The 22400-nt window shown below is 45.1% G+C and overlaps 1 protein-coding gene across 3 annotated transcripts in view; it reads right to left on the bottom strand.

Moving 5' to 3' along the window:
• Positions 1–22400, bottom strand: part of COMMD5 (COMM domain containing 5) — a 59337-nt gene that overhangs the window by 4157 nt on the left and 32780 nt on the right. Inside the window, exons 4-6 of one of the 3 annotated variants that reach the window (XM_029607588.1) lie at positions 20588–20638; positions 19163–19258; positions 9600–9743 (exon numbers count right to left, since the gene is read on the bottom strand). In XM_029607588.1, coding sequence (XP_029463448.1) covers positions 9641–9743; positions 19163–19258; positions 20588–20638 — 250 coding nt within the window. In that variant the 3' untranslated portion in view covers positions 9600–9640. The remainder of the gene's footprint in view (positions 1–9599; positions 9744–19162; positions 19259–20587; positions 20639–22400) is intronic. The other 2 variants (XM_029607587.1, XM_029607589.1) reach the window with 2 other exon arrangements.

Raw genomic sequence — 22400 nt, 5'->3', positions numbered from 1 at the left:
TTTGTGATCCTAGGGGAACATTTTCAATTTCAGGCTCTTCCCTTCAGTTTGGGAATGGCTCTGCATATGTTCACCAAGGTGATGGTGGTGGTGCTGGCCTTATGACGGGAAGGTGCATGGGGGTAACTTGCTGATGTGGCTGTTACTACCCTTAACCAATAAGCCGGATACTTTTGATGCAACTTCAACATTGCTCTCTGTTTCAACGGCAAGGGGTAATGGAGATTTAGACTCAGACATCAACCAACGAGGGCCCTGACTTTTACAGTCTGGGAAACTGATAAACATGGATAAGCATAGGGGTAACCTGCACAGTACAGCAGATTCTACCATAAACTTGGTGGGCAGACAGGATGGACCATTTTGTCCTTTTCTGCCATCATTTCTATGTTTCTATGGTGCATCCATATTTGGATGACTGACTTATTCATGCGAAATCTGAGGACCTCTTTCAGCAGTTGGTACAGAAGGTACTGATACGGTTGAAATCTTTGGGCCAGGTGGTGAATCTGGTGAAGAGCTATCTTGTTCTCTCTCAGACACTGAAGTATCTTGGAGCTTGGTTCGACACATTGGAGGGAAGAGTGTTTCTCACAGAAGACAGTTGCTAAAGTTTCAGTGTCAGATTCAACACCTCTTAGGGCTTTTGATGCCCAAGGTCTGGGATTATTTGCAGGTCTTAGGATCTATGGCATCAACACTGGAGCTAGTGCATTGGGTGTTTGCGCATATGCGGCGTCTTCAGAGGGCTTGCCTGCTGGAATCAGTTATTGGAAGAGTTTCATCTTCCCCTTCAACTCAAGGAGGGAAGGCAGAGAGTCTTGCATGATGGAGCATGGTGTGGAATTGGAGGTTCCAGACTGGGTCATACTCACCCCCCGATGTCAGCCTTCCTGGCTAGGGAACAGTGTGTCAGGATCAGTCAATGCTAGTGGTTACAGAAAGAGGCTTCATGGTCTATCAAATCTGTTAGTTAGAGATGAGAGCGGTGCAATGTGATAGTGGCCTTTCTACAGCCATACTCTGAGACATTTCTGCCATTTGCAAAATAGGCACTGCTTTACTGTCTGTATGCACTGCAGAAGTTGCTCCACTGATCGTAAATGAGTCTTTAAAGCATATGTTTTCAGCTCTTAGGGACTCTATTAAAGGTTTCAGCCCCTTACGCCACTGAAGTGAAATAGACACATCATTGAACAGCTGAATGGAATTCCCCTTCCATATGATTGTTCCCATTGTTCTTGCTGTTTGCATCACCATATCTTTAAATTGAAAATGATGAAGGCATGCCACTAAATCTCTAGGTTTATTGCACAACAGTCTCTCCAATGCCCGATGCTCTCGATCAATTTTCACTTCCATGCCATCTGTACCTTTTTCAGGCATTAGAATTATAGTACATTCAGCAAACTCCTCTCTCTTAGGCACTCCACGAATGCAGATCAGGTCCGAAAGAGGAAACGTCTCTAGACCTTCAACTTTGTCTAGTAACTCACTCTGCTCCTTGCTCATCTTTGGCACATCTTTCTGAAACTCCGCCAGTATGTTCCTCTGTTCTTTGGTCATTATTAGTTACTCTTTGTCCCAGCTCTTCATCTTCTCTACACAGCTCATCCACCATTGCTGTATCTCCGTTTTCACAGCAGCAATATCTTTTATTTCGGAAAACTAAGCCATGAAATCTGAACGAGTAAGGCTATCTTGTTCATTGTGCTCCACCACACCACTTTCAGTGTGCATGTGCTCTATCCCAGCCATTGCGCTAGGCCCCAATCTGTTGTTCTGCCCTTCCATGGACATTACGTAAGAAAACGTTTGCAGAACCTCAGTTTTTTTTGGGTGGTTGTCATTCTGGAATGAGATTCCCTGCTGCTGCTGCCTTTACTTGTAGCATTGCTCAGGGTTGCCATCGTTATTTTGCAGCTGTGCCACACAGAGCTGTTGTTTTTAGGCAGCCATCTCTCAAGAATGACATCCCTGCCTCCAAGAAAGAATATTCTTATTGAATTTCAAGCTCCTGCATATGCTCTGTTTGGGCCAGTGTTTCAGTGCAGTGCATGGCAGCTGAAGCTGGATCCAGGGCAATGGCAATTGTGAATTGTGGCAAAAGTTGATATTGATGTCCAGAGGAAGTAGGTGATGGGAGATAAGATAAGTGGTGTTAAACATGAAGACCAAGGGATGGAAGAGTCAGATTGAGGATAGGGGAAGAAAAGTAGGGGGTAGAAGAGGAGTGGCGTCGAATTTGAGAACCAGGGGAGAGGAGGGGAAGGTCAGACTGAGGACTGCAGATGGGTGCAAGTGAGGGGATGATAATGGTGAAAGTTAATAACCCACAGTGGCAGAGTATGAGATGCTCATTCATTGCCTGCCAACCAATCACAGGTTTAATGAAAGGTGTGAAACAGCATTAGCCCATAAATATCTCATTGCTTGTGGGGTAGGCAGGGCAGGCCAGGATGTGCAGGGGCCTCTTGAAGCAGAGAGCCTGGGACAGTTAGCCTGCAAGACACTTCCTAAGGTTGGCCCTGGCTGGTGTTAGAGATCTCTGTGCTGAGCTGGAGTCAGAGAAGCAGGAAGAACTAACAGGAAAAGTACAACAATGAAAAATAAAAAAAAGGATCTAGTTAAGATATCTCAGACAGGCTAGATAGACCTGGAAATGCTGCGGTGGCGGAACACTCAGGCTCAGGGAAGAAGGAATGGCTTCTGCTGTAGTGGTAGCCCCTACTGACCAACCAGAAATGATGCGAATATAATACGGAGGTGACACTGCTCCAGTCCTGGGGCTGTAACTCTGTCCAAGGGAAGAGTGGAGACAGCAGAAAGGTCTAAGGGCACAACTTGGGTGGGAGAACCAGAAAAAAGATTAGAGAAGAGAAAGCCAGGGTGTGATGGTGGGGGAGGAGGCTTTGACATCTAATGAGTCATCCAGATGTTTTCCACCATTCTTTGGAACAGTAGTGACAGACACCGCTAACAGTGATTGAGGGTAATATTTTAGTTGGCAATGGCACTAAGCCACACTGGGTGGTGACAGTATCCCCGCAGCGATAGGGGCATGGAGGTTGCAGCCATCCTTAAAATTTTCAATACTTGCTGGTCAAATATGATTTCTTCAAGAGAAATGGGAAAGGGTCACGATTTCTTTTATTTTATTTCACATGCTTGTTTTGCTAAAAACTTTACTGGAACTGGGGATGTTACTTTTTCAAATTCCCCAAAACAATACAAACTGCCAATTGAATTTCCATTCAGGGTGGAATTGCAAAAAAACAAAAAAAACACAAACAAAAAAACAAAAACAAAAACAAACCACACACAAGAAGCATGGATTGCCTGCCTGCAAGAGCACACATCACAAATTTTGGAATGGCTGATCTCAGGGATCTAATATCCAATGCAATGTGATCTCTGTGCACAGCACAGATTATGCAAGCAATAGTGCAAGGTGAACAGATACAGCAGCACAGAGATACAGTAAATGAGCAACACAAGTGGTACCAGAGAATCAGTAAGTGTATTCCCTTCACCAAAGAGCTTACAGTAAAACCTTCTTCTGTAGAAGGCACTGCAAGACTTTGAAAGCTGATATACCACAATATCTTTTCTTTGTTGGGCCTTTAAGCTGTGCAACCTTTTAGAAAGATTCACATTATGTACACCACATGTTTATTATTTAGGATAATGAGAAATTACTACTTACCTGATAATTTCCTTTTCTTTAGGATAGGCAGATGAATCCAGAACCAATGGATTATATACCTCCACCAGCAGATGGAGACTGAGCAAACTGACGTCCCACTATATATACTCCTGCAATGGACCTCAGCCTGCCAGAATTCTCTGCAAAAGCAACTGTGGACAGACTAGCAAAAAACTTGATTAAAAAACAGACAACCAATTCTGTACCCAAACAAGAAACACTGAGCTTAGACAAGCATATATTAACCCTAGTCTAGGGACTGAATATTAACCCTTACCAGTAATCCCTGGAAATTCTTAGCCATGCAGGAAGGCCATAGCCCAATGATTCGGCAGCCAAGTGTGATAAGCTGAATTCATATGTCTGTTCTAAAGAAAAGGAAATTATAAGGTAGTAATTTCTCATTTCTTAGCATCCAGACAGATGTATCCAAGCTACTCCTGAACAGGGCGGGAGGCTGCCCGCGGTCCATTCAAAACCGCATGTGCAAAGGCTGTGTCCTCCCAGATCTGCACATCCAGATGAGGATACCTTTTTCCAAGTATCATCATCTGGATATGCAGGTGTGTAAGGAGGTAAGGAGGACCACGTCGCAGCTCAGTAAATGTTGACGGGAGACAACAATCTAACCTCTGCCCATGACACTGCCTGAGGCCTAGTGGAATGAGCCCTGAGTGGGCAACGGCTTTTCAGCATCCACATACGCGGCCATGACCAACTCCTTAATCCAGCGAGCTATTGTAGCTCGCGAAGCTGGGTCACCCTGTTTTCTTCCACCATGAAGGATGAACAGGTGAACCTCCTTTCGGAAAGTTTTAGAAACCTCCAGATATGTCACGACATATCTCTTTGTAGAGGAAAAAAACAAAGAAATGGATGCCACAAGATAGTCCTTTTCAACGTTTAATCAAGGAGATGTAAAATTCTTATAAACATGCCCGACTCTGGCCGAGTTTCGCCACCAATGGTGGCTGCCTCAGGGGCTTGTTGGTCACAGAGCAGTATTCAGATGGTGGTCCAAATAAGATCAAATGTATATCTATGTCAATCGCGCGTTTCTCGTAGCGATTCGTCTCCTCTCAATAACAGATGACATATCTCTTGACATCCAAGGGATGCAACAGGCGGTATTCCTCTGTAATCTCTTTCCTTATCCAAAGAAGGTAAGGAAATGGACTGATTCAAGTGAAAATCTGAGATTAATTTAAGCAAGAAGGAAGGAACAGTACACATCTGTATTAACCCTGGAGTCACCTAAAGGAATGGCTCTTGACAAGACAAGGCCTGCAACTCGGAAATTCGACGCACAGAACAAATTGCCACCAGAAACACCACAGTGGTCAAAACTTAGGGCCCACTAAGAAATCCAACACCAGATTAAAATTCCACAAAGGAACTGGTAACCGCAAGGGAGGACGAAGATGTTTCACTCCCCTCAGGAAACAGGCCACATCAGGATGAGACAATAAGGATCCACCATTCACCTGGCCCCTGAAACAAGCAAGAGTCACTACCTGTACCTTCAAGAAATTAAGGGCCAACCCTTTTTTCAACCCATCCTGCAAAAATTCCTAAATGAGCGGGATCCCAACTGAACAAGGAAGCACTCCTCGATCTTCATACCAAGCCTGAAACACTCACCAAACCTGCACATAGGCTAAGGAAATGGAGAACTTTCGTACTCATAGCAAGATGGCAATCACCGCAGAAGAATATCCACGCTTCAACAAGCGAGCCATCTCAAGGGCCATACCAAAAGACAAACAGTCTGATTTTCATGAATGACAGGCCCTTGCTGCAACAGGTTCCTGTACGGTAGAAAACAAAGGGGGGTTTCCACAAGGAGTCTTCACAAATCTGCATATCATGGTCTACTGGGCAATTCGGGGCCACCAGAAGCACCACCCCACTGTGGCCTTTGATCGTTCGAACCATTCTTCCCAATAGGGGCCACGGGGGAAAGACAAACAGCAGCTTGCCTTCCAGCCAGACCTACACGAGAGCATCGATCCCTAAGGACTTCAGATCTCTCCTGCGACTGAAGAATTGAGGAACCTTCGCATTGTGAGAAGTCGCCAGCATGGAAGACCCCAGAGATCCACTATTAGCTGGTATGCCTCATCCAACAATACTCATTCTCCTGGGTCCAGACTATCCCTGCTGAGAAAATCTGCTCTTACATTATCTTTTCCTGCAATGTGCGAGGCTGAGATTTCCTGAAGATGCACTTCTGCCCAATCAATAAGTTGATCTATCACTTGCGATACTTCCTGCCTCTTGTTTCCTCCCTGCCAACTGATATAAGCCACCATTGTTGCGTTGCCCTACATTTGGACCGCTCAACCCTGCAGCTGAACTGTAAGCACGTCAACCGGACTGCCCAGGTTTCCAGCTGATTGATGTTCCAGAGAGACTCCTCTGTATTCCAGTGCCCTTGCGCCATTAGTTCCTGACAGAGAGCTCCCCAACCTTGGAGGCTTGCATCTGTTGTGAGTACCAATCAATCCAGAGATGTTAGGGAGACTCCCTTTCTCAGATGATCCACTTGCAGCCACCACTAGAGGTGATAGACTTCCATCAGCAGGTGGAGCCGAATCAAATAGTCCAGAGACTGTGGGTTCCATCGAGACAGCAGGGAATGCTGACGTGGATGCATATGCGCATTCACCCACGGTACCACTTCCAGGGTTGCTGTCATCAATGCGAGCACCTATAGAGAGGACCAGGCTGTCTGGAATATAGAACTCACCAAGAGATGCACCTGCGCCATCAACTTTTGAATACGAGCTTCCGGAAGAAAATCTGCCCTGCTTTGTATCGAAATGTACACCCAGCTACTCCAATGACTGAAATGTTGAAGACTGCTTTTGGCTAGGTTCACCACCCAACCAAACTCCTGCAACAAGGAAGTCACCTTGGGGGTCACCAGATGACACTCTTCCAGAGACTTGGCCCAAATCAACCAGTCGTCTAAATATGGGTGTACAAGGATCCCGTCCTCTCTCAGTTCTGCCGCCATTATCACCATAAACTTGGAAACGTTCTGGGAGTGATGGCTAGACCAAAAGACAGTGCCTGAAACTGTTAATGGCACCCCAGAACCGAAAAACGCAGAAAACGTTGTCCTCTAATTGGATAGGAACGTGGAGGTCAGAAATTCCCCTGACTGAATGGCTATTATCACTAAGTGCATTGTCTCCATGCGAGTCACTTGCAAATGACGGTTGATCCCTTTGAGATCCAGGATGGGACAAAAGGAGTCGTCCTCCTTTGGCACAACAAAAAATGGAATATCGACCGTATTTTGATACATGAGCACTGGAACCACAGCCCTCAGACTGAGGAGCCTTGACAGCATACTACTGAATGCCTGCTTCTTCTGTAGAGAGCGACAGGGAGACACCATGAACACGTCCCAATGAACACTGCAAGACTCCAGTGCATATCCTTCACATATTACCTCCAGGACCCACTGATTCGATGTAATCTCGACCCACCTCTGATAAAAGAGAGAAAGGTGCCTCCCTATCTCCTGTTCCTGGGGGGTGGGTCAGCAAACTTTCATTGGGAGGTTCGGGAGATTCTACTACCCGAGCTTGCTCCCTGCTTGGGATGTCTGGGACAAAAGGACTGAGACCTGCTAAAAGGCAGAGTCCTCTGAAAGGTCACCCGTTTGTAGGGACGAAAACATCTGGAACCCCTGAAACAACTCCTCACAGCAAAGGGGTGTGGTGACTGCTTCTTATGCTCCAGCAAATCGAGGAACTGCGGATTAGCCCCACTTACTGGCTAGCTTCTCCAACTCACTCCCAAACAAGAGAGATCTTTTAAAAGGCAATTTTGTAGCTTTGGAGGTTGCATCAGCCGCTCACTTTCTCAGCCATAACGGATGCTTGGCCGCTATTATCGAGGTCACTCTTCTGACCGAGGTGCAGACTAAATTGCAGCCCGCATATGCTAAAAAGGCAGCGGCGGGTTCCATAACTTCAATCCTCCTATCATGCACATCCTTCAAGGATTCTCCTCCCTCCACGAGGATAGTCGTCCATTTAGATATGGCAAAGACAAGTGCATCCACTTTTGAAAAGGCAGATGCTCCTTCACCACTGGATCCAGGGGGTACAGGCCTTCCAAGGTCCTATCCCCTTTAAAATTTGCCTCCGGGGCATCCCATTTAAGATCAATTAGTTCTTGAATGGCTTCCATAACCAGGAAAAAAACAAGAGGCTTTACGCAAAGAAACCAAGATGGGATTTCCCTTTGGCTCAGACATGGAATCTGCCTGAGGGACTTCCAGCATCTTCAATGTCTGGGAAATCAGAGCCGGTAATTCATCTCTATGAAAGAACCTCATCATAGCTCTATATGGTTCCAGCCCTAGGAGGATTTCCCCATTCTCCAGGGAGTCAGGATCTGCCTCATCAGTGACATCTGGATACCTATCAGGTACACCTGCAGCTCGAGGTGTACCTTGGCGCTTAAATGTACCAGAAGAGGGAAAGGCCACCGCCTGAGGATCTGAACTGACAGGCTTGGACTGCGCCTGAAGGAAGGACTGCAATCCTTGAAAAAATTCTACCCAAGAAAAGGCAGAAGGATCCATGCCAAGACTAGGAGGCACTTGTGTAGCCTTTACTGAGCTGGCATCCCCTGCTGAGGAACCAGTCAAGTGAGTTCCAAGGTCAGGCATCCCTTCTGACATATCCTTAACCCGGTCATCATCCAGCTGAGAAGACCCAGGCTTAGTAAAATCAGAGGAAGATAATTCTCCCTGAGCCTCTAAGCAGCGCTGGCACAAGTAAGAGGGCCCTTCAGGCAGAGATTCCCTAATGTGACAGGCAGCACAGAGAGAAATGCGCTTAGGTTTCTTAGCCACTGGCACCATTAATCTGTCAGTACGTTTAACAGGCAACTGAAGATGTGCATCCAGCCGAAGCCTTCTGAAACAAAATTTATGCAAAGTTTAAGCATTCGAAGTTTGTGCGCCAAAACGTTAAGGGCACCGTCACCGCCCCAAACCTTGGTGCAGAACAGATATGCGAGAAAGTGCGCACATGGGCAGAGCACACAAATCAGACGCACAGCAGGATGCACTTGTGCACGCCGACGATCCTGTAGAGGGCAGCCGACCGTGCAGTAAAGAAGTGTGTAAAAACACCACCGTTGCCTACCATGCACAAAAGAAGCCTAATACAGGGGCCCAGCCCGACGGGGCCGCTCAACCTGCCAGGCTGCCCAGTCTCCCTAACCCCCACGAGCGGGAATGCACATCGGGACAGCGCGCCAAGCACGGAGACCAGAGGAAGTCCTAAACTAACCCCCCTACTCTGTCCGTCCGTTTATTTTTTTGTTTTTTAAAATAACACTTAAGTGAGCTCAGCCCTTCCCGGCTGAGCACACAGAGATGGTCTCCGGCTGCGGGGGGGGGGGGGGGGGGGGGGGGGGGGGGAGAGACGGAGAGCATATGCCGTCACCACCACACTCAGCCTCCTGCACCCACTGCCTTTAAGCTGTACAATCAGCTAAGTCCACGCTAGCTAAAAAAAACAAACCAAAAACAAAAAAAACAGCTACCGGATCAAGGCATACATCTGAGGGACCACAGAAATCACCTCATGAATTCTCAACTGGGGGGAGGAAACATTTGGTAACACTGCAGGAGAGCGGGGCAATTAATTTTCCTTTTCAAATTCTCCTTCTAAAATCTGAAGCAATCCCCAGTAGGGAGATGCACATTCACCATCTGCTGGAGATGGAGAATACTGGCAGACTGATGTCACTACAGGGATGTATATGCTGTGACATCAGCTTGCTCAGTCTCCATCTGCTGGAAGAGGGGCATAACCCACTGGTTCTGGATTCATCTATCTGGATGCTAAGAAACCAGACTTACTTCGAAGCGGTGAGCAGTCCCGTCAGAAAGCTTCAGCTGCATTAAAATGGAAGGCTGCAGTGCACGGGCCAGAAGGCTGGAATCAAGAACATTCTGTGTATTAGAAACACCAGAAGTAGGAAGAGCAGAATATAACTGAATAACCTAAAAAAAAATAATAAAAAAATCTAATGCCAGGCTGTACTGCCACCACTTTTTTTTTCCCCCCCTGATATAGCAGTTTCTTCTTGCTCCAGCTCAGATGGAATAAGGGCTGAGCTCTTCTGGCAGCCATAAGCCTTCATTTGCAGTATACAGGGATTTTTTCATCTCTATTTTCTATCCCTTCCCAACTTACTTTAGTGGAGTTATTGTAGTGACAACCCTCAGCTAGGAACCATTCACTAGGGCTCCTTCTGCAGCCATGTGATCATGGGCACTAAATTGCAATGACCAAGACTCCCTGTGAACCCAATCCTGTAGCATCCTCAGTCCCAGCTGACCGGGGGAGAGGAAGACCTAAGCTGGGAGTCCAACCTGGGTCCAACCACTCGGCAGTGTGCAGCAGTGCCACTGGGCGACCAGGTCTTTCTTCACATTTCTTTGTACCAATAGTGTAGGAGATAATAGCATTGCAGATTTATGGCACTGAATGAATTATTAATTTATTTAACTTTTTTCTATACCGTTGTTAAGATGGGTACCGTCACAACGGTTTACAGTAAGGCACATAAAATAATGATGCTAAAATATATCAATTTACACAGGTGCCATAATGGTTCGGTAACAGTTTGTAAACAATATTAATTGGTAAGTATGATAAGTCATGTCCGGATCTCACTGTATCAGTTTTGGATACGAGATTGGCTTTATAATTGTAACTTTATCCTTTGGTGATGATCCAAAAAATTAAAAAAAACCTAAAAATAAAAACTACCCACATATTGATTTCGGTTGTGTGTGTGGGTGTTCCATTGTTTGTACCTTGCACTTCCCTGGGTTCTATTCTCCCTTCTCTTTTTGATAAGCTTGTTTAAAGAGCCAGGTTTTAAAGTTTTTTCTAGAGGTTTTGCCTTTAGAAAATGCATTTGAAAAGCTATAGACAGATAGATTTTGTGATAAAAAAAACAAACAAACCCCTATCCCCTGCCTCTCCTTCCCCAGCTTCTTCCAATCATAATAGTCTGAAGAGAAGGCCAGGGATGGCTCACAAGCTCCATGTCCTACAATATCATTTTGCAGGCCACCACTTAGAAAGCCTCCTCTTACTCCAGGACCAATACGGCTACTAGGGCTCTGTGCTAGCAAGCTGAGAACGCACTAACACCAGGGCCCTCTAGCATACTGTGAATCCGATTCACGGGCAGATCTTAGCATGCTGCTGCTCAGGAGTATGAGGATGGCCTATTCAATGGTGGGAGAGCAAGGGGGTAAAAACAGACAGCGCGTCACCCTGTGCCGTTCCACCTAGCATAAGCCACTGACAACAGGCATCCTAGCTCGGGCTGCCTGATCTCCACAGCAAGAAGGTAACAAGGCCTGCAATGTTCCCCCCTCAAACAGGGAGGTTGGTGTAAGCCAGTAAAAGCAGATTACAAGGGCAAAGATAAATACAAAACATAGTGCTGTGTGGAAGGGTCAGACACCTCCGGAAGGATAGAATCCCACATGTTTGGGGGGAAAGGGGTGAGGACAAAAAACCCCACAAAGTATACAGCACTACTGAATTTCCACATATTAACAGTTGTAACGGGCCCCTTGAAATGATCTGGAAGACTGTAGTGGTGGTGGGGACTTCATGAGTCCTTATTCGAATCTGGGAGCTACCGCCGAAGCGGATTCATTACTAGTGAGTTTTTTTTTTTTTATTTGTATGTACATTACTAGTGAGTTTTTAAATCCATGGCACTTCAGTGACAGTTAAGCAGCAGCTCTTAAAGATTCCTGTCCAAAAATATACAATATGGAGCTCCAATTCAAAAAGGGCTTCCCATACCTGCTGATCACATAGCACTGAAATTATCCAGGCTTCCTTCCTTTCTAATCTGAACAAGAGCTTGAGTGGAATTCAAGGAACATAAGTTCAAAGAAAGACCATAAATCACCACATCCAATAACACAATCAAGCTCAGAGTCAGGCTTCTAGGGCAGAGAAGGCCAAAAAAGCAGAACATGACATGGGGGTAACGGGAAGAGGAAGAGGCGTTAAGCAAGAGAAAGATCTTGTGGTGATCACATCCCGTTAATCCACCAGGATTACCTCTCCCAGATGATTTTCTATCTGTAGTAGCACCTTCCCACCAGTGGCCATGGGGTGAACACGTAAAGAACAATCCCTAGGGGCCCAAGGCAGAACTAGGGCATTGACTCCCTCTCCCTGTGCTCCTGTCTGCGACTGTAGAAGTGAGGCACCTTGGCATTCCACCGAGACGCCATCGTCAGGGCAGGGAATGCCTCACCTGCGATGGAGAAGACCCTTTGCCTCCTGTGACAGTTCCCAACTCTCCAGGGTCCAGCTGCAGCTGACTGAGAAAACCTGCCTGAATGTTGTCCACTCCAACTATGTGGGATGCCACTAGCAACGCCAGATGCCATTCTGCCCAGTGAAACAACTCCTGGGCCCCCACCAGACTCTTGATTCTCCCTTGTCAATTGATGTAAACCACGGTAGTCGCACTGTCCCACATGATGCGCACTGGGCCAGCACGCAACAGAGGCAGAAAGGCAAGCAACGCAAAGTGAACCGCTCTCATTTCTAACGGATTGAGAGACAAGGATGCCTCGTCCTTGGACCACCCCGCACCCCAACTGATAAGACTGGCATCGGTGGTAACTACAACTCAGTCATGGGCATCCAAGTCTACCCCGTGACTCAGATGGGCCCGACCAAGCCATGAAAAGACTGGATCTGACGGCCCCCTTGAGAGGCAGCGAAAGATGAAACTGCTCTGACAATGGATCCCATCGGGAGAGAAGAGACTTCTGCAGAGGCTGCACATATGCAAAGGCCCAAGGAACTAGCTCCAAAGTCGATGCCAAAGAGACTAGAATCCGAAGGTAGTCCCAGACCTTGGACACCATAGCACACAACAGCCTGCAAATCCTGGAATCGAAGCGGGCTCCCAAGAAATCCAAAACAATTGCCAGTGAGAGCACTGAAAGGAGAGGATCACCTTGCTGGTGGCTGAAAAGAATCATTAAGTACTGTTTGGGGAAACTTTTAAAGCAAACTATTGGGGAGAAATAAAACTATTGAGTTACATTATTTAGTGTGTTTGTGTGTCTGCATTGAATAGCTAGACAGAAGTTAGTGTTATAGCAGTGAAGGATGAAAGACTTAATTGGCATCTCAGAAACATGGTGGAAAGAGGATAACCAATAGGATAGTGCTATACCAAGGCACAAACTATATCATAATGACAGAGAGAAGCAAATGGGGCTGGCAATTTATGTCCGGAATGGCAGAGTCCAACAGGATAAAGATCCTGAATGAGACTAAATGCACAATCAAATCTTTATGGGTAGAAGTCCCTTGCGATGTGGGAAAGAGTATAGTGATGGAAATATACTATAGTCCACCTGACCAAGATGGTGAGACAGACAGTGAAATGCTAAGAGAAATTAGGGAAGCTAACCAAAGTGGTAGTGCAGTAATAATGGGAGATTTCAATTACCCCAACATTGATGGGTAAATGTAACATCAGGACATGCTAGAGAGATAAAGTTCCTGGGTGGAATAAAAGAGTTTTATGGAGCAATTGGTTTAGGAACCAACAAGAGAGGGAGCAATTTTAGATCTAATTCTCAGTGGAGAGCACGATTTAAGAATATAAGAAATTGCCATGCTGGGTCAGACCAAGGATCCATCAAGGCTAGCATCCTGTTTCCAACAGAGGCCAAACCAGGCCACAAGAACCTGGCAAGTACCCAAACACTAAGAAGATCGCATGCTACTGATGCAATTAATAGCAGTGGCTATTCCCTAAGTAAACTTGATTAATAGCAGTTAATGGACTTCTCCAAAAACTTCTCCAAACCTTTTTTGAACCCAGCTACACTAACTGCCTTAAACACATCCTCTGGCAACAAATTCCAGAGCTTAATTGTGCATTGAGTGAAAAAGAATTTTCTCCGATTAGTCTTAAAATGTGCTACTTGCTAACTTTATGGAGTGCCCCCTGGTCCTCCATGAAGTTAGCAAGTTGCTCATTTAAAACAAATCAAAGAAAATTCTTTCTGCAATTGGGTTTAAAAAAAGGTTTGGATTTCCTAGAGGAAAAATCCATAAACTGCTATTAATTAATAAGCAATAATAGCCTGAGACTTATTTAATGTTTGGGTACTTGCCAGGTACTTGTGATTTGGATTGACCACTGTTGGAAACAGGATACTGGGCTTGATGGACCCTTGGTCTGACCCAGTATGGCAATTCTTATGTTCTTGAAATGGGGTGAGATGACTTTTCGCCAGATTCACCACCCAGTCTAGTGATCTCAACTGTTGCAGGACCTGAGACACAGCCTATCTGCAGAGGACTTCCACCTTCACCTGACAAGCTAGTTGTTCAGATACGGGTCAACCAGTAAGCCCTTCTTCTTGAGCACTGCTGCCTCAACCACCAACACCTTGATGAAGGTATGCGAAGCCATTGCCAATCTGAAAGGAAGGGCACAAAACTGAAAACGCCTTTCAAGGATCACAAATCTCAAGAATCACTGGTGACCCTGTGGGATTGCTATGTGTAGGTATGCCTTGGTCAAATCTAGCGAAGCCAGAAATTCTCCTTTCCGCACTGCTGTGATGATGGAGCACAGGGTTTCCATGTGAAAACGAGGAACCTTGACAGCCACATTTACTTTCTTTAAATTCAAAATCGGACAGAAGGACTCTTCCTTTTTTGGCATCACGAAATACATGGAATACCTTCCTGTTCTTCGCTCCCCCATAGGCACTGGAACTATGGCTCCCAGCCTCTGCAAACGATTTGTGGTTTCTTGGACCACCTTCCTATTGTTGAATGGGTGCAAGTGGAGATCCTGAACAAGTCTCGTATTGGCTGAGAGAATTCTAATGTGTAACCATCTCTTATCACAATTAGGACCCACCGGTCCATAGTGCTTTTGGCCCACTCCTCGGAAACCAGAGTCAGACCTCCTCTGATAAGCTAAGTCCTTGCTTCATTGGGAGGACTTAGCTCCACCAGATCCCTGGTTAAGGCTATCCCAGTTTGGTTTTCTGTCCCCTCAAAAGGACTGGCCCCAGAATTGTTACCTTTCAACCCCTTGTCTCTGGGTTCCTACCACAGGCCTATTCTGCCAAAACCTCCTATTTGGTCGGAATTGGGAACACTCCACAAAGGAACCCCTGCCTCCTTTTGGCTTATCTTCTGGCAACCTATGCCCCTTGGTCTCACCACAATGCTTGACAAGCTCTTCCAAATCCTCTCCAATTAGCAGCTCTCTCTTAAAAGGCAAAGCTCCCAAACATGAATTGGATCAAACAACCGCTGACCAAAGGAGATGCTTGGCCGAGGCTGCTGACATCATAATCCTCAAAGACGTTTTGATGAGGTCATACAAGGCATCAGCCACATAAGCCATTGCCGCCTACAAACAATCTGCCTGCTTAGCCTCAAGACACTGAGACTGGCCTCGTAGCCTGCAACTGCTGAACCCAGTGCAGGCTAGCCCTCTGCATAAAGCTACTGCAAACGGCAGCATGTATCTTTGAGATGAATTTCCAATTTTCTGTCCTAAATATCTTTCAGTGCCACTGAACCAGTCACTGGTGGTTCAGCAAATGGTGGTCTTCTTGGCGACCGCTGATACCGACGCATTCACCTTTGGAAGCGCCAAAAGCTCAAGCGTGTCTTCAGGCAACATGTACAATTTTGCCATCGCCCGGCCAACCTACAGGCCTGTCTCTGGAGTATCCCACTCCCTGACCACTAGCTTCTTCACAGATTTGTGAAAGGGAAAGACTTTCACTGGACCTCTTAAGCCATCCACGACTGGATCCACCGCTTCTGATCAGACTCCTCTTGGAGAACCTCGATCTCTCAACTCCTCTAGGTCATGGGGTATCAGGGGTATCATGGGGTATCAGATATCTCTTTGCGAAAAAGACCCCCCCCACTTTTGGGTTGTCCCCTTCAGTGACAGGGACTTGGCCCAACCCTTCATCCGGCTCCACCACATTCGGGCTAGTATCTGCAGCAGCATCGGGAGAAACAGTTACTGGTGGTACCACTTCCTCTGAATCCTCAGATCCTTTGTCTGGACTAACCTGATACACTGCCATACCCATACCCCCCTGATTGGAGTAAGTGGAAACTCCTCTGCTGGAATTGGGGAGACTTCACAGTCATGAATGATATAATCTGCACTCGTGTTTGGGATTGTACGGGGAGATGTCACACCACAAGGCTTGGTAATTCTGCAGGTCTTTTCTGAATGGGGAAGTCTGTAGAATAAACCTGCAGTGGTGACTATGCACACTATCTGGCCTGCTATTACCACTTTAGAATTGACTGTGACCAATTCTGTATGCAAATCCATTTTTCTAATGAAGTCCAGGACTTGACTGGAACTCGTGCAACAAGCCTTGAAATTGGCTAAATTGGAAAAGAGAGTGGAGGCCCCACAATTGTCCAAAGCTATGCTGGTTAAGAATTTGACCTTTTGACCATGCACACGAAGAAAGAGAAATCTGGAAAACAAGTATGGTGCACAAATTTTGGATTTTTAAATTTCCCTAAATCATCCGATATTTCATCTAAAGAGATGATGATGAAGCAGCATCTTCTAGAAATCCTTAATGCACCAACAGAAATCTTTCCTCTTAATCACCAGGATTTACTATCTACGCGCGAAGAAGTATGTTGGGGCTCAAGACAAGGAGAGAGAAAACTATCTATGGAAAGCCTAAATTTTACTGATATTGGAGGGATCTCACAAGGAAACCTCAAGGCAAGGCAGAAAGCTGATCTCTACCCTGAAGGACAGGATATTAAAGTTATTCTTTAGAAACAGAGATAAGTTGTTCATGGGTCATAAGATCTGGGTATACCCATATTTCTGTAAGGGAAACTAGAGGTCCATATTCTAAAGCAGTTAGCTGGCTAGATGAATATTTGGGCATACATCCAGACAAATGCTGGCTGACTAATAAGTTAAGCAGCCAGAATTTAGCCTGATAAGTTAAGCGTATTCTGGGGGTGTACTGGGAGAAGTTGAGTTAGCTGGCTAAATTAACCGCTAACTCCAATATTCAGAATTAGTTGGATGGCTGTCCTAAAATTTGCCGGAAGAAGCTAGCCGTCTAACTATAAAATAGCTGGCTATATTTTAGTGTGGATGGACTATTGGAGAAATTACTTATCTGATAATTTCGTTTTCCTTAGTGTAGACAGATGGACTCAGAAGCAATGGGTATTGTGCTCTTCTGCTAGCAGATGGGAAACTGAGTCAGATTTCAAAGCTGACATCACTAGATATACCCCTGCAGTAAGAGCTGAGGTTACTGTATCTCTCCATTTCCTTCCTTCCTTAGTGTTGCCACCACGACCACCATGATTTTGGTGAAAATTCTGGGGGCGGTTGCTAGGCCGAAGGGCAGCGCTCGGAACTGGTAATGGTGACCCAGTATCCAGATGGACTGGGATGTGTAGTTAGGCTTCGGAAAGGTCCAGGGTAGTTAGAAACTCTCCCGGTTGTACTGCCATTATTACGGAGCAAAGAGTTTCCATGCAGAAATGTAGAACCCGCAGATGACAGTTGACATTCTTGAGGTCCAAGATGGGCCAATATGATTCTTCCTTTTTGGGAACGATAAAATAAATAGAATAGCGCCCTGTATTTTGTTGGGGCGTGGGAATGGGAGTTATTGCCTTCAGACTGAGTAGTCTTGTTAGACTGGTTTCTACTGCCAGTCTCTTGGAGTGGCAGGGTGACATCATAAATTTGTCTCGAGGGATGCTGTGGAAGTCCAGAGAGTAACCTTCTCAAATAAAGTTTAGAATCTATTTGTCCAACATTATCTCGACCCATCTTTGGTAGAAGGCAAGTCGACCCCCTATATCCTCTTCCTGTGGGTGGGTCGGCCCATTCTCATTGTGGAGCACTGCTGGAGTCTACCCCCAGACCTGCTCCCCCTCTTGGTCTGTCTGTTCTGAAAGGGCTGGGACCTTCCAGAGGGACGAGGTGCCTGGAACTGCAAGTTCCTGTAGGGTCTAAAGTGCTGCAATCCTCTGCCCTTGGTTCTTCTGGGGGAGGGACGCTGAGATCTTTTATTCCTATCTTCTGGTAGTGGAGGTACTGGGGATTCGCCCCATTTGTTGGCTAACTTCTCCAATTCGCTTCCGAACAAGAGAGATCCTTTAAAAGGCATTCTTGAGAGATTTGCTTTAGATGTCGCGTTCGCAGACCAATTCCGTAGCCAAAATTGTCTTCTGGCTGCCACTACCGAGGCAACGCCCCTGGCTGAGGTGCGCACCAGGTCTGAGATTGCGTCTGTGAGGAAGGCTGCTACAAGTTCCATAGTCTCACTGGAATAGGTTCTGGAGTTATTTGCAGCCCCTCCTTCAACAGGAATCGTTGTTCGTTTTGAGACGGCACAGATCATAGCGTCCACTTTCAGGAATGGGATGCACCAAAAAATTTTGACCCTTGGCACTGAATTTTTTTCTTTGACACCAGTATCTGATTAAATATGGTGGAAGTAGGTTTATTGTTTATGAGCTCAATCAGCTAAGAATTTTCTGACATCTTGAATTTTCACTGGGCTAGGCAATCGGTGAGGAAACTTAGCTTATTGCTGCAGGACAAGTGCACTCATATAAATTTTGTGCTGGCAAGTTAGCTGTTTTGCTTATTTCCTCCTATTTTTCTTGGGTATTTATCCATATAAACTGGCTCCTTAATTCCTTTGGGTCTGTACAGGAAGTGCATGTTGGTTAAGTTTTCATGTTTTTGATTTTCTGTGCATGCATGCTTCATTTACTTGTTTCAAGCTGTTCTTAGGATGACTGTACAAAAATTTCATAAAGCAAAATAACGAACTCCCTCCCCCCCCCCCCACTGCCCCATAGTATGGGCTTCAAACCTGCATGGACCTCAGGACTGGCTAGCGATATTTCTTGAAAAGGATCTTTGAACGTGTTCTTACAACAGATCATTTTTCAGCTGCAAGCCTGGAAGGGATCCCAGAAGTTGCCTTTTTATGTCTGCAGGATTCTTTCAGTCCATGAGGCAATATGCGCTATTAGTTTGTCTGCAATACTGTGCATCCAGCTGTCACTGCAACTGGAGCTTTCTGATGTTTGCACACAAGATATCCAATCAGTATGAAAAGGCAAATACTGGTCTTCCCTATTGACAGTGCTGCAAGGCAATTTTGTGAGCAACTGGTGCAAACAGCACTCTAACCTAGGGTTGAAAGCAAATGCAAGGTACAAAGAGAATGCCTGTGGGAAGGCTCTTTGGCGCGATGCAGCACCCAGCAATGCACATGAAAAAAATAAAAGGCTTTCTACTAGAATCTTGCATGGTAACCTGTGAAGGGTTTGGAACCCCATTGCATTTTACCTGGTAGAAATAGCCACGTCTACTCTCCAGCGGAAATCTTCAAGGCGCGGCAGTCGAGTTTCTTGCTTCTGAGCAACAGCCTCGAAAACTGGCCGCCTTTCCAGCATCACCGGGAAAGAAGAGAATACACACAAACGGGTGAGATGGAGAACGCGAGAGCTCCAGGACTAGGCTTCTCATCAGAGTATTTAAATACTGGAAGAACACCGTGCTGACAAACAAAATTTATTCTGGATTCCAGATCCATCCTTTTCCATTCACTATTGTATGAGATGTGGGTTTCTCCTTCTTTAAGATTTTTTTGTGCTAAAGAACAGGCTTCTTCATTTTCACCTTTGATGGGACTCTTATGTATATACCCATGTGAAATAAAAACTGAAATTCAGGGACAAATACTTAGAAATTCTTGGATCTTGAGGTGACTAATGAGAAGACCTCGAGCACATTGAGACTGTACTCCAAAAACTCTCTTTGCTGTGAATGTGTTCTGCTCTGGTTTCTCAGTGTTAAACATGTGGCTTCTTCATGGCTTCAAGTAACTTTTACCCACACGGACTTAGGAAGAAAGACGATTTCATTTTGAAAACCCGTACACGTGCTTTACAGCATGGACTTTGCACCAGCGAAATCTGTGGGTGAGAAAGTAATCAGCACCACTGGGCTCAGAATTTTCAAAGAGAAACTCCATGGAGGAATTTCTCTTTGAAAATTTGCTTGCAAGCCCCTGTAAATATTAAATATTGCCCATTAAATGCATAAAAGATTTTTCCCTTGCATATTCATTCTACTTTGCCATTCTGTGGTTCTCTGGGACCATTTCAGCTGTGAGTGAGAGCCGTTTCTCTCGTTGGTCACAGCAGGAGGGTCAGATGTCATACATGAAGAAGGAACAGCATCAAACAAGAGACAAGTTTAAGCACAGACCAAAATGCAGCTGAAAGAGAGGATTCAGCTTGAAATTCCTGTTCTAGAAGGGTTGAATTGCCCTTTAGAAGAAACACAGCGGTCTAAAGACCTTACAGAAGTTTTTATTGTGCAGTTAAGTGTTGCAAAACAATAACTATATTTTGTGCATATAAATGTTTATGACTTGTACTTATGGATTATTTATGAACTTTGCAAGCCACTCTGAGTAACTCTTTTGGGCCAAAAAGGTAGGGTAAAAATGTAAAGATAAAATAAATTTACAATTTGAACTGATTTTTAAGAAGGCTGCTATGTTATAGTTCAAAATTATGTATGGCTGGGCAGCTGTCAATCCCAGCTATGCCCCACCTTGGTGTTTAACATCCTGGGTCAGCTTCCTGTCTCCATCTGGTGATGACAGGAGAACCAAGCCAAACTGACTGCTCACAGGTCATGCACGTTAAGTTTGAGCATCCTAATTGAGCACACAAGCCAACTACACAATAATATTACACTGACCTGTTACCAAATACAAGGCTGACAAAGTCTACGATAAAATCTTCTGGGATCCTAAAAAAAAAAAAAAAAAAAAAAAAAAAAAAAAAAAAAAAGAGTCATAAAAATATATATTTCTGGTAACTATTTAGAAACACAAGAGCAATGATTAATTTATCAAGTGAGTTACAGAAAGAAGTCATTACACGCATGCAGAAACAGTAGTTCTATTTACAGCTTATTTAACTCAAATAGTTGTAAGGGATGCACCATTTATTTTTAACAGCTATCAAGTAGCAGCTGAATGTATCTATCTTTCTCTGAACAAATGAAAAATACAACAGCAGACAGTGGTTTCAAAGACGACCAATAATTACTACTTGTGTCTGGGTTCCTGCATTTCCAATAGAGTTTTAATGGAATCAGTGCGTAGGCGAAGCTACCAAGACACATCTTCCCTAGAAGACTCACAAGGAGAGAATACCGCATGTAAGAAAATCTCTTTGCGGAGGATTCCATGAGGTTAGTTTTGGGTACAATGACCTGGCAGAAGAAAGCAATGCTTTGACTCTTGTGGTTACCACAGTAGATAATTCAACCTCAGTAGACACCAAGGCTACACCAGGGATGCTGACGGTGCTGTAGCTGAAAGAGCAGCACAGCCATAGTGGGCCATGCTTTCTCTTGTGGAGGAGGCATATAAGCCACTGCCAATGCCACACACAGTCAGCTAGGGTCAAGTGCTAAGATACTGAATCTCCCCCTCCCGGGTTAGCCCTGTGCACTTTTGCCCAAAAGACTGGATGGTCCATTTTTGTCTTTATCTACCATCATTTAATGTTTCATATATTAATACAGCAAAAACCCTTCCAACTCCTCTCACCCCACAAAAATGTTTCAAGATCTTTTCTTTGTGGTTTGTGATTTTTGTTCCTATTTTGCTGGCTCTCTGCTCCTCCGATGGGATTATCAGACAACCATGTGCTCTGAGAACAGGCCCTAGCAGTGCATAGGTCCAACGGCTAGAGGCACAGCATGCACAGAATGTAATTTAGGACCAGATGCATAAATTATTTTTCCCCAGGCACAAAATGGGAAAAACCTCTTTAATACACTAGCCCCTTCATTTTGAAGTTATTTTGTCCTGGGAAGGTGCAAACTCTGCCCATTAGCACCCTACATCTCTCCATCCATCATGTTAAAAATGCTACTTTAACCAGACACCTGTTTAGGTGGCACAGACTTTAGCTGGAGTGCTTCAAGCCCATCAATGAAGTAACTGCAAGCAGCTAATTATTTATGCAGATATGCGGATATATGCACAACGACTTAATTTTCTTAAGCAGTTATTCATTCAATGCAGAGACCACCACCTATCTGGCATAGGCAATATAGAGAGAATGACTGCCAATCCACCCATGGGAATACAAAATGTAATCAATGCAGAGGAAGTACCACGTAAGTATTTTTCTTTTGGGGCAGTGTCTCCAAATGGGTTCGCTTTGTGCCTATCATGACAGGAGTTAACCTTACTTGTAACCTCCCTGCTAATGCTTTTAATACACTCTGTCAGACAGCTTCCTTCTGGAATTCAAAGGGTGTATTATGTACAGGTGATCGTTCTTTTTAATCAGGCCTGTGGCAAACAATTGGGACTCTTTCCGGATCTTTCTTGGCTTATGATTGCATTTATTGACTCCTAAGGATCTTCTCTCTCCATAAGTTGCACAGAGTAGTTATTTGGCACTGATACTTCTATTAGCAATGGTATTTTTTTTCCTTTACCATAGTAACCGGGTTTCTGCCACTGAGCTTTTTATAAATTTGGAATGGGAAT

Source organism: Rhinatrema bivittatum, chromosome 6 (genome assembly GCF_901001135.1).
Source record: "Rhinatrema bivittatum chromosome 6, aRhiBiv1.1, whole genome shotgun sequence".
NCBI lineage: Eukaryota > Metazoa > Chordata > Amphibia > Gymnophiona > Rhinatrematidae > Rhinatrema > Rhinatrema bivittatum.
The sequence above is the reverse complement of the archived record's forward strand: the minus strand, read 5'-3'. Positions and strand labels throughout refer to the sequence as shown.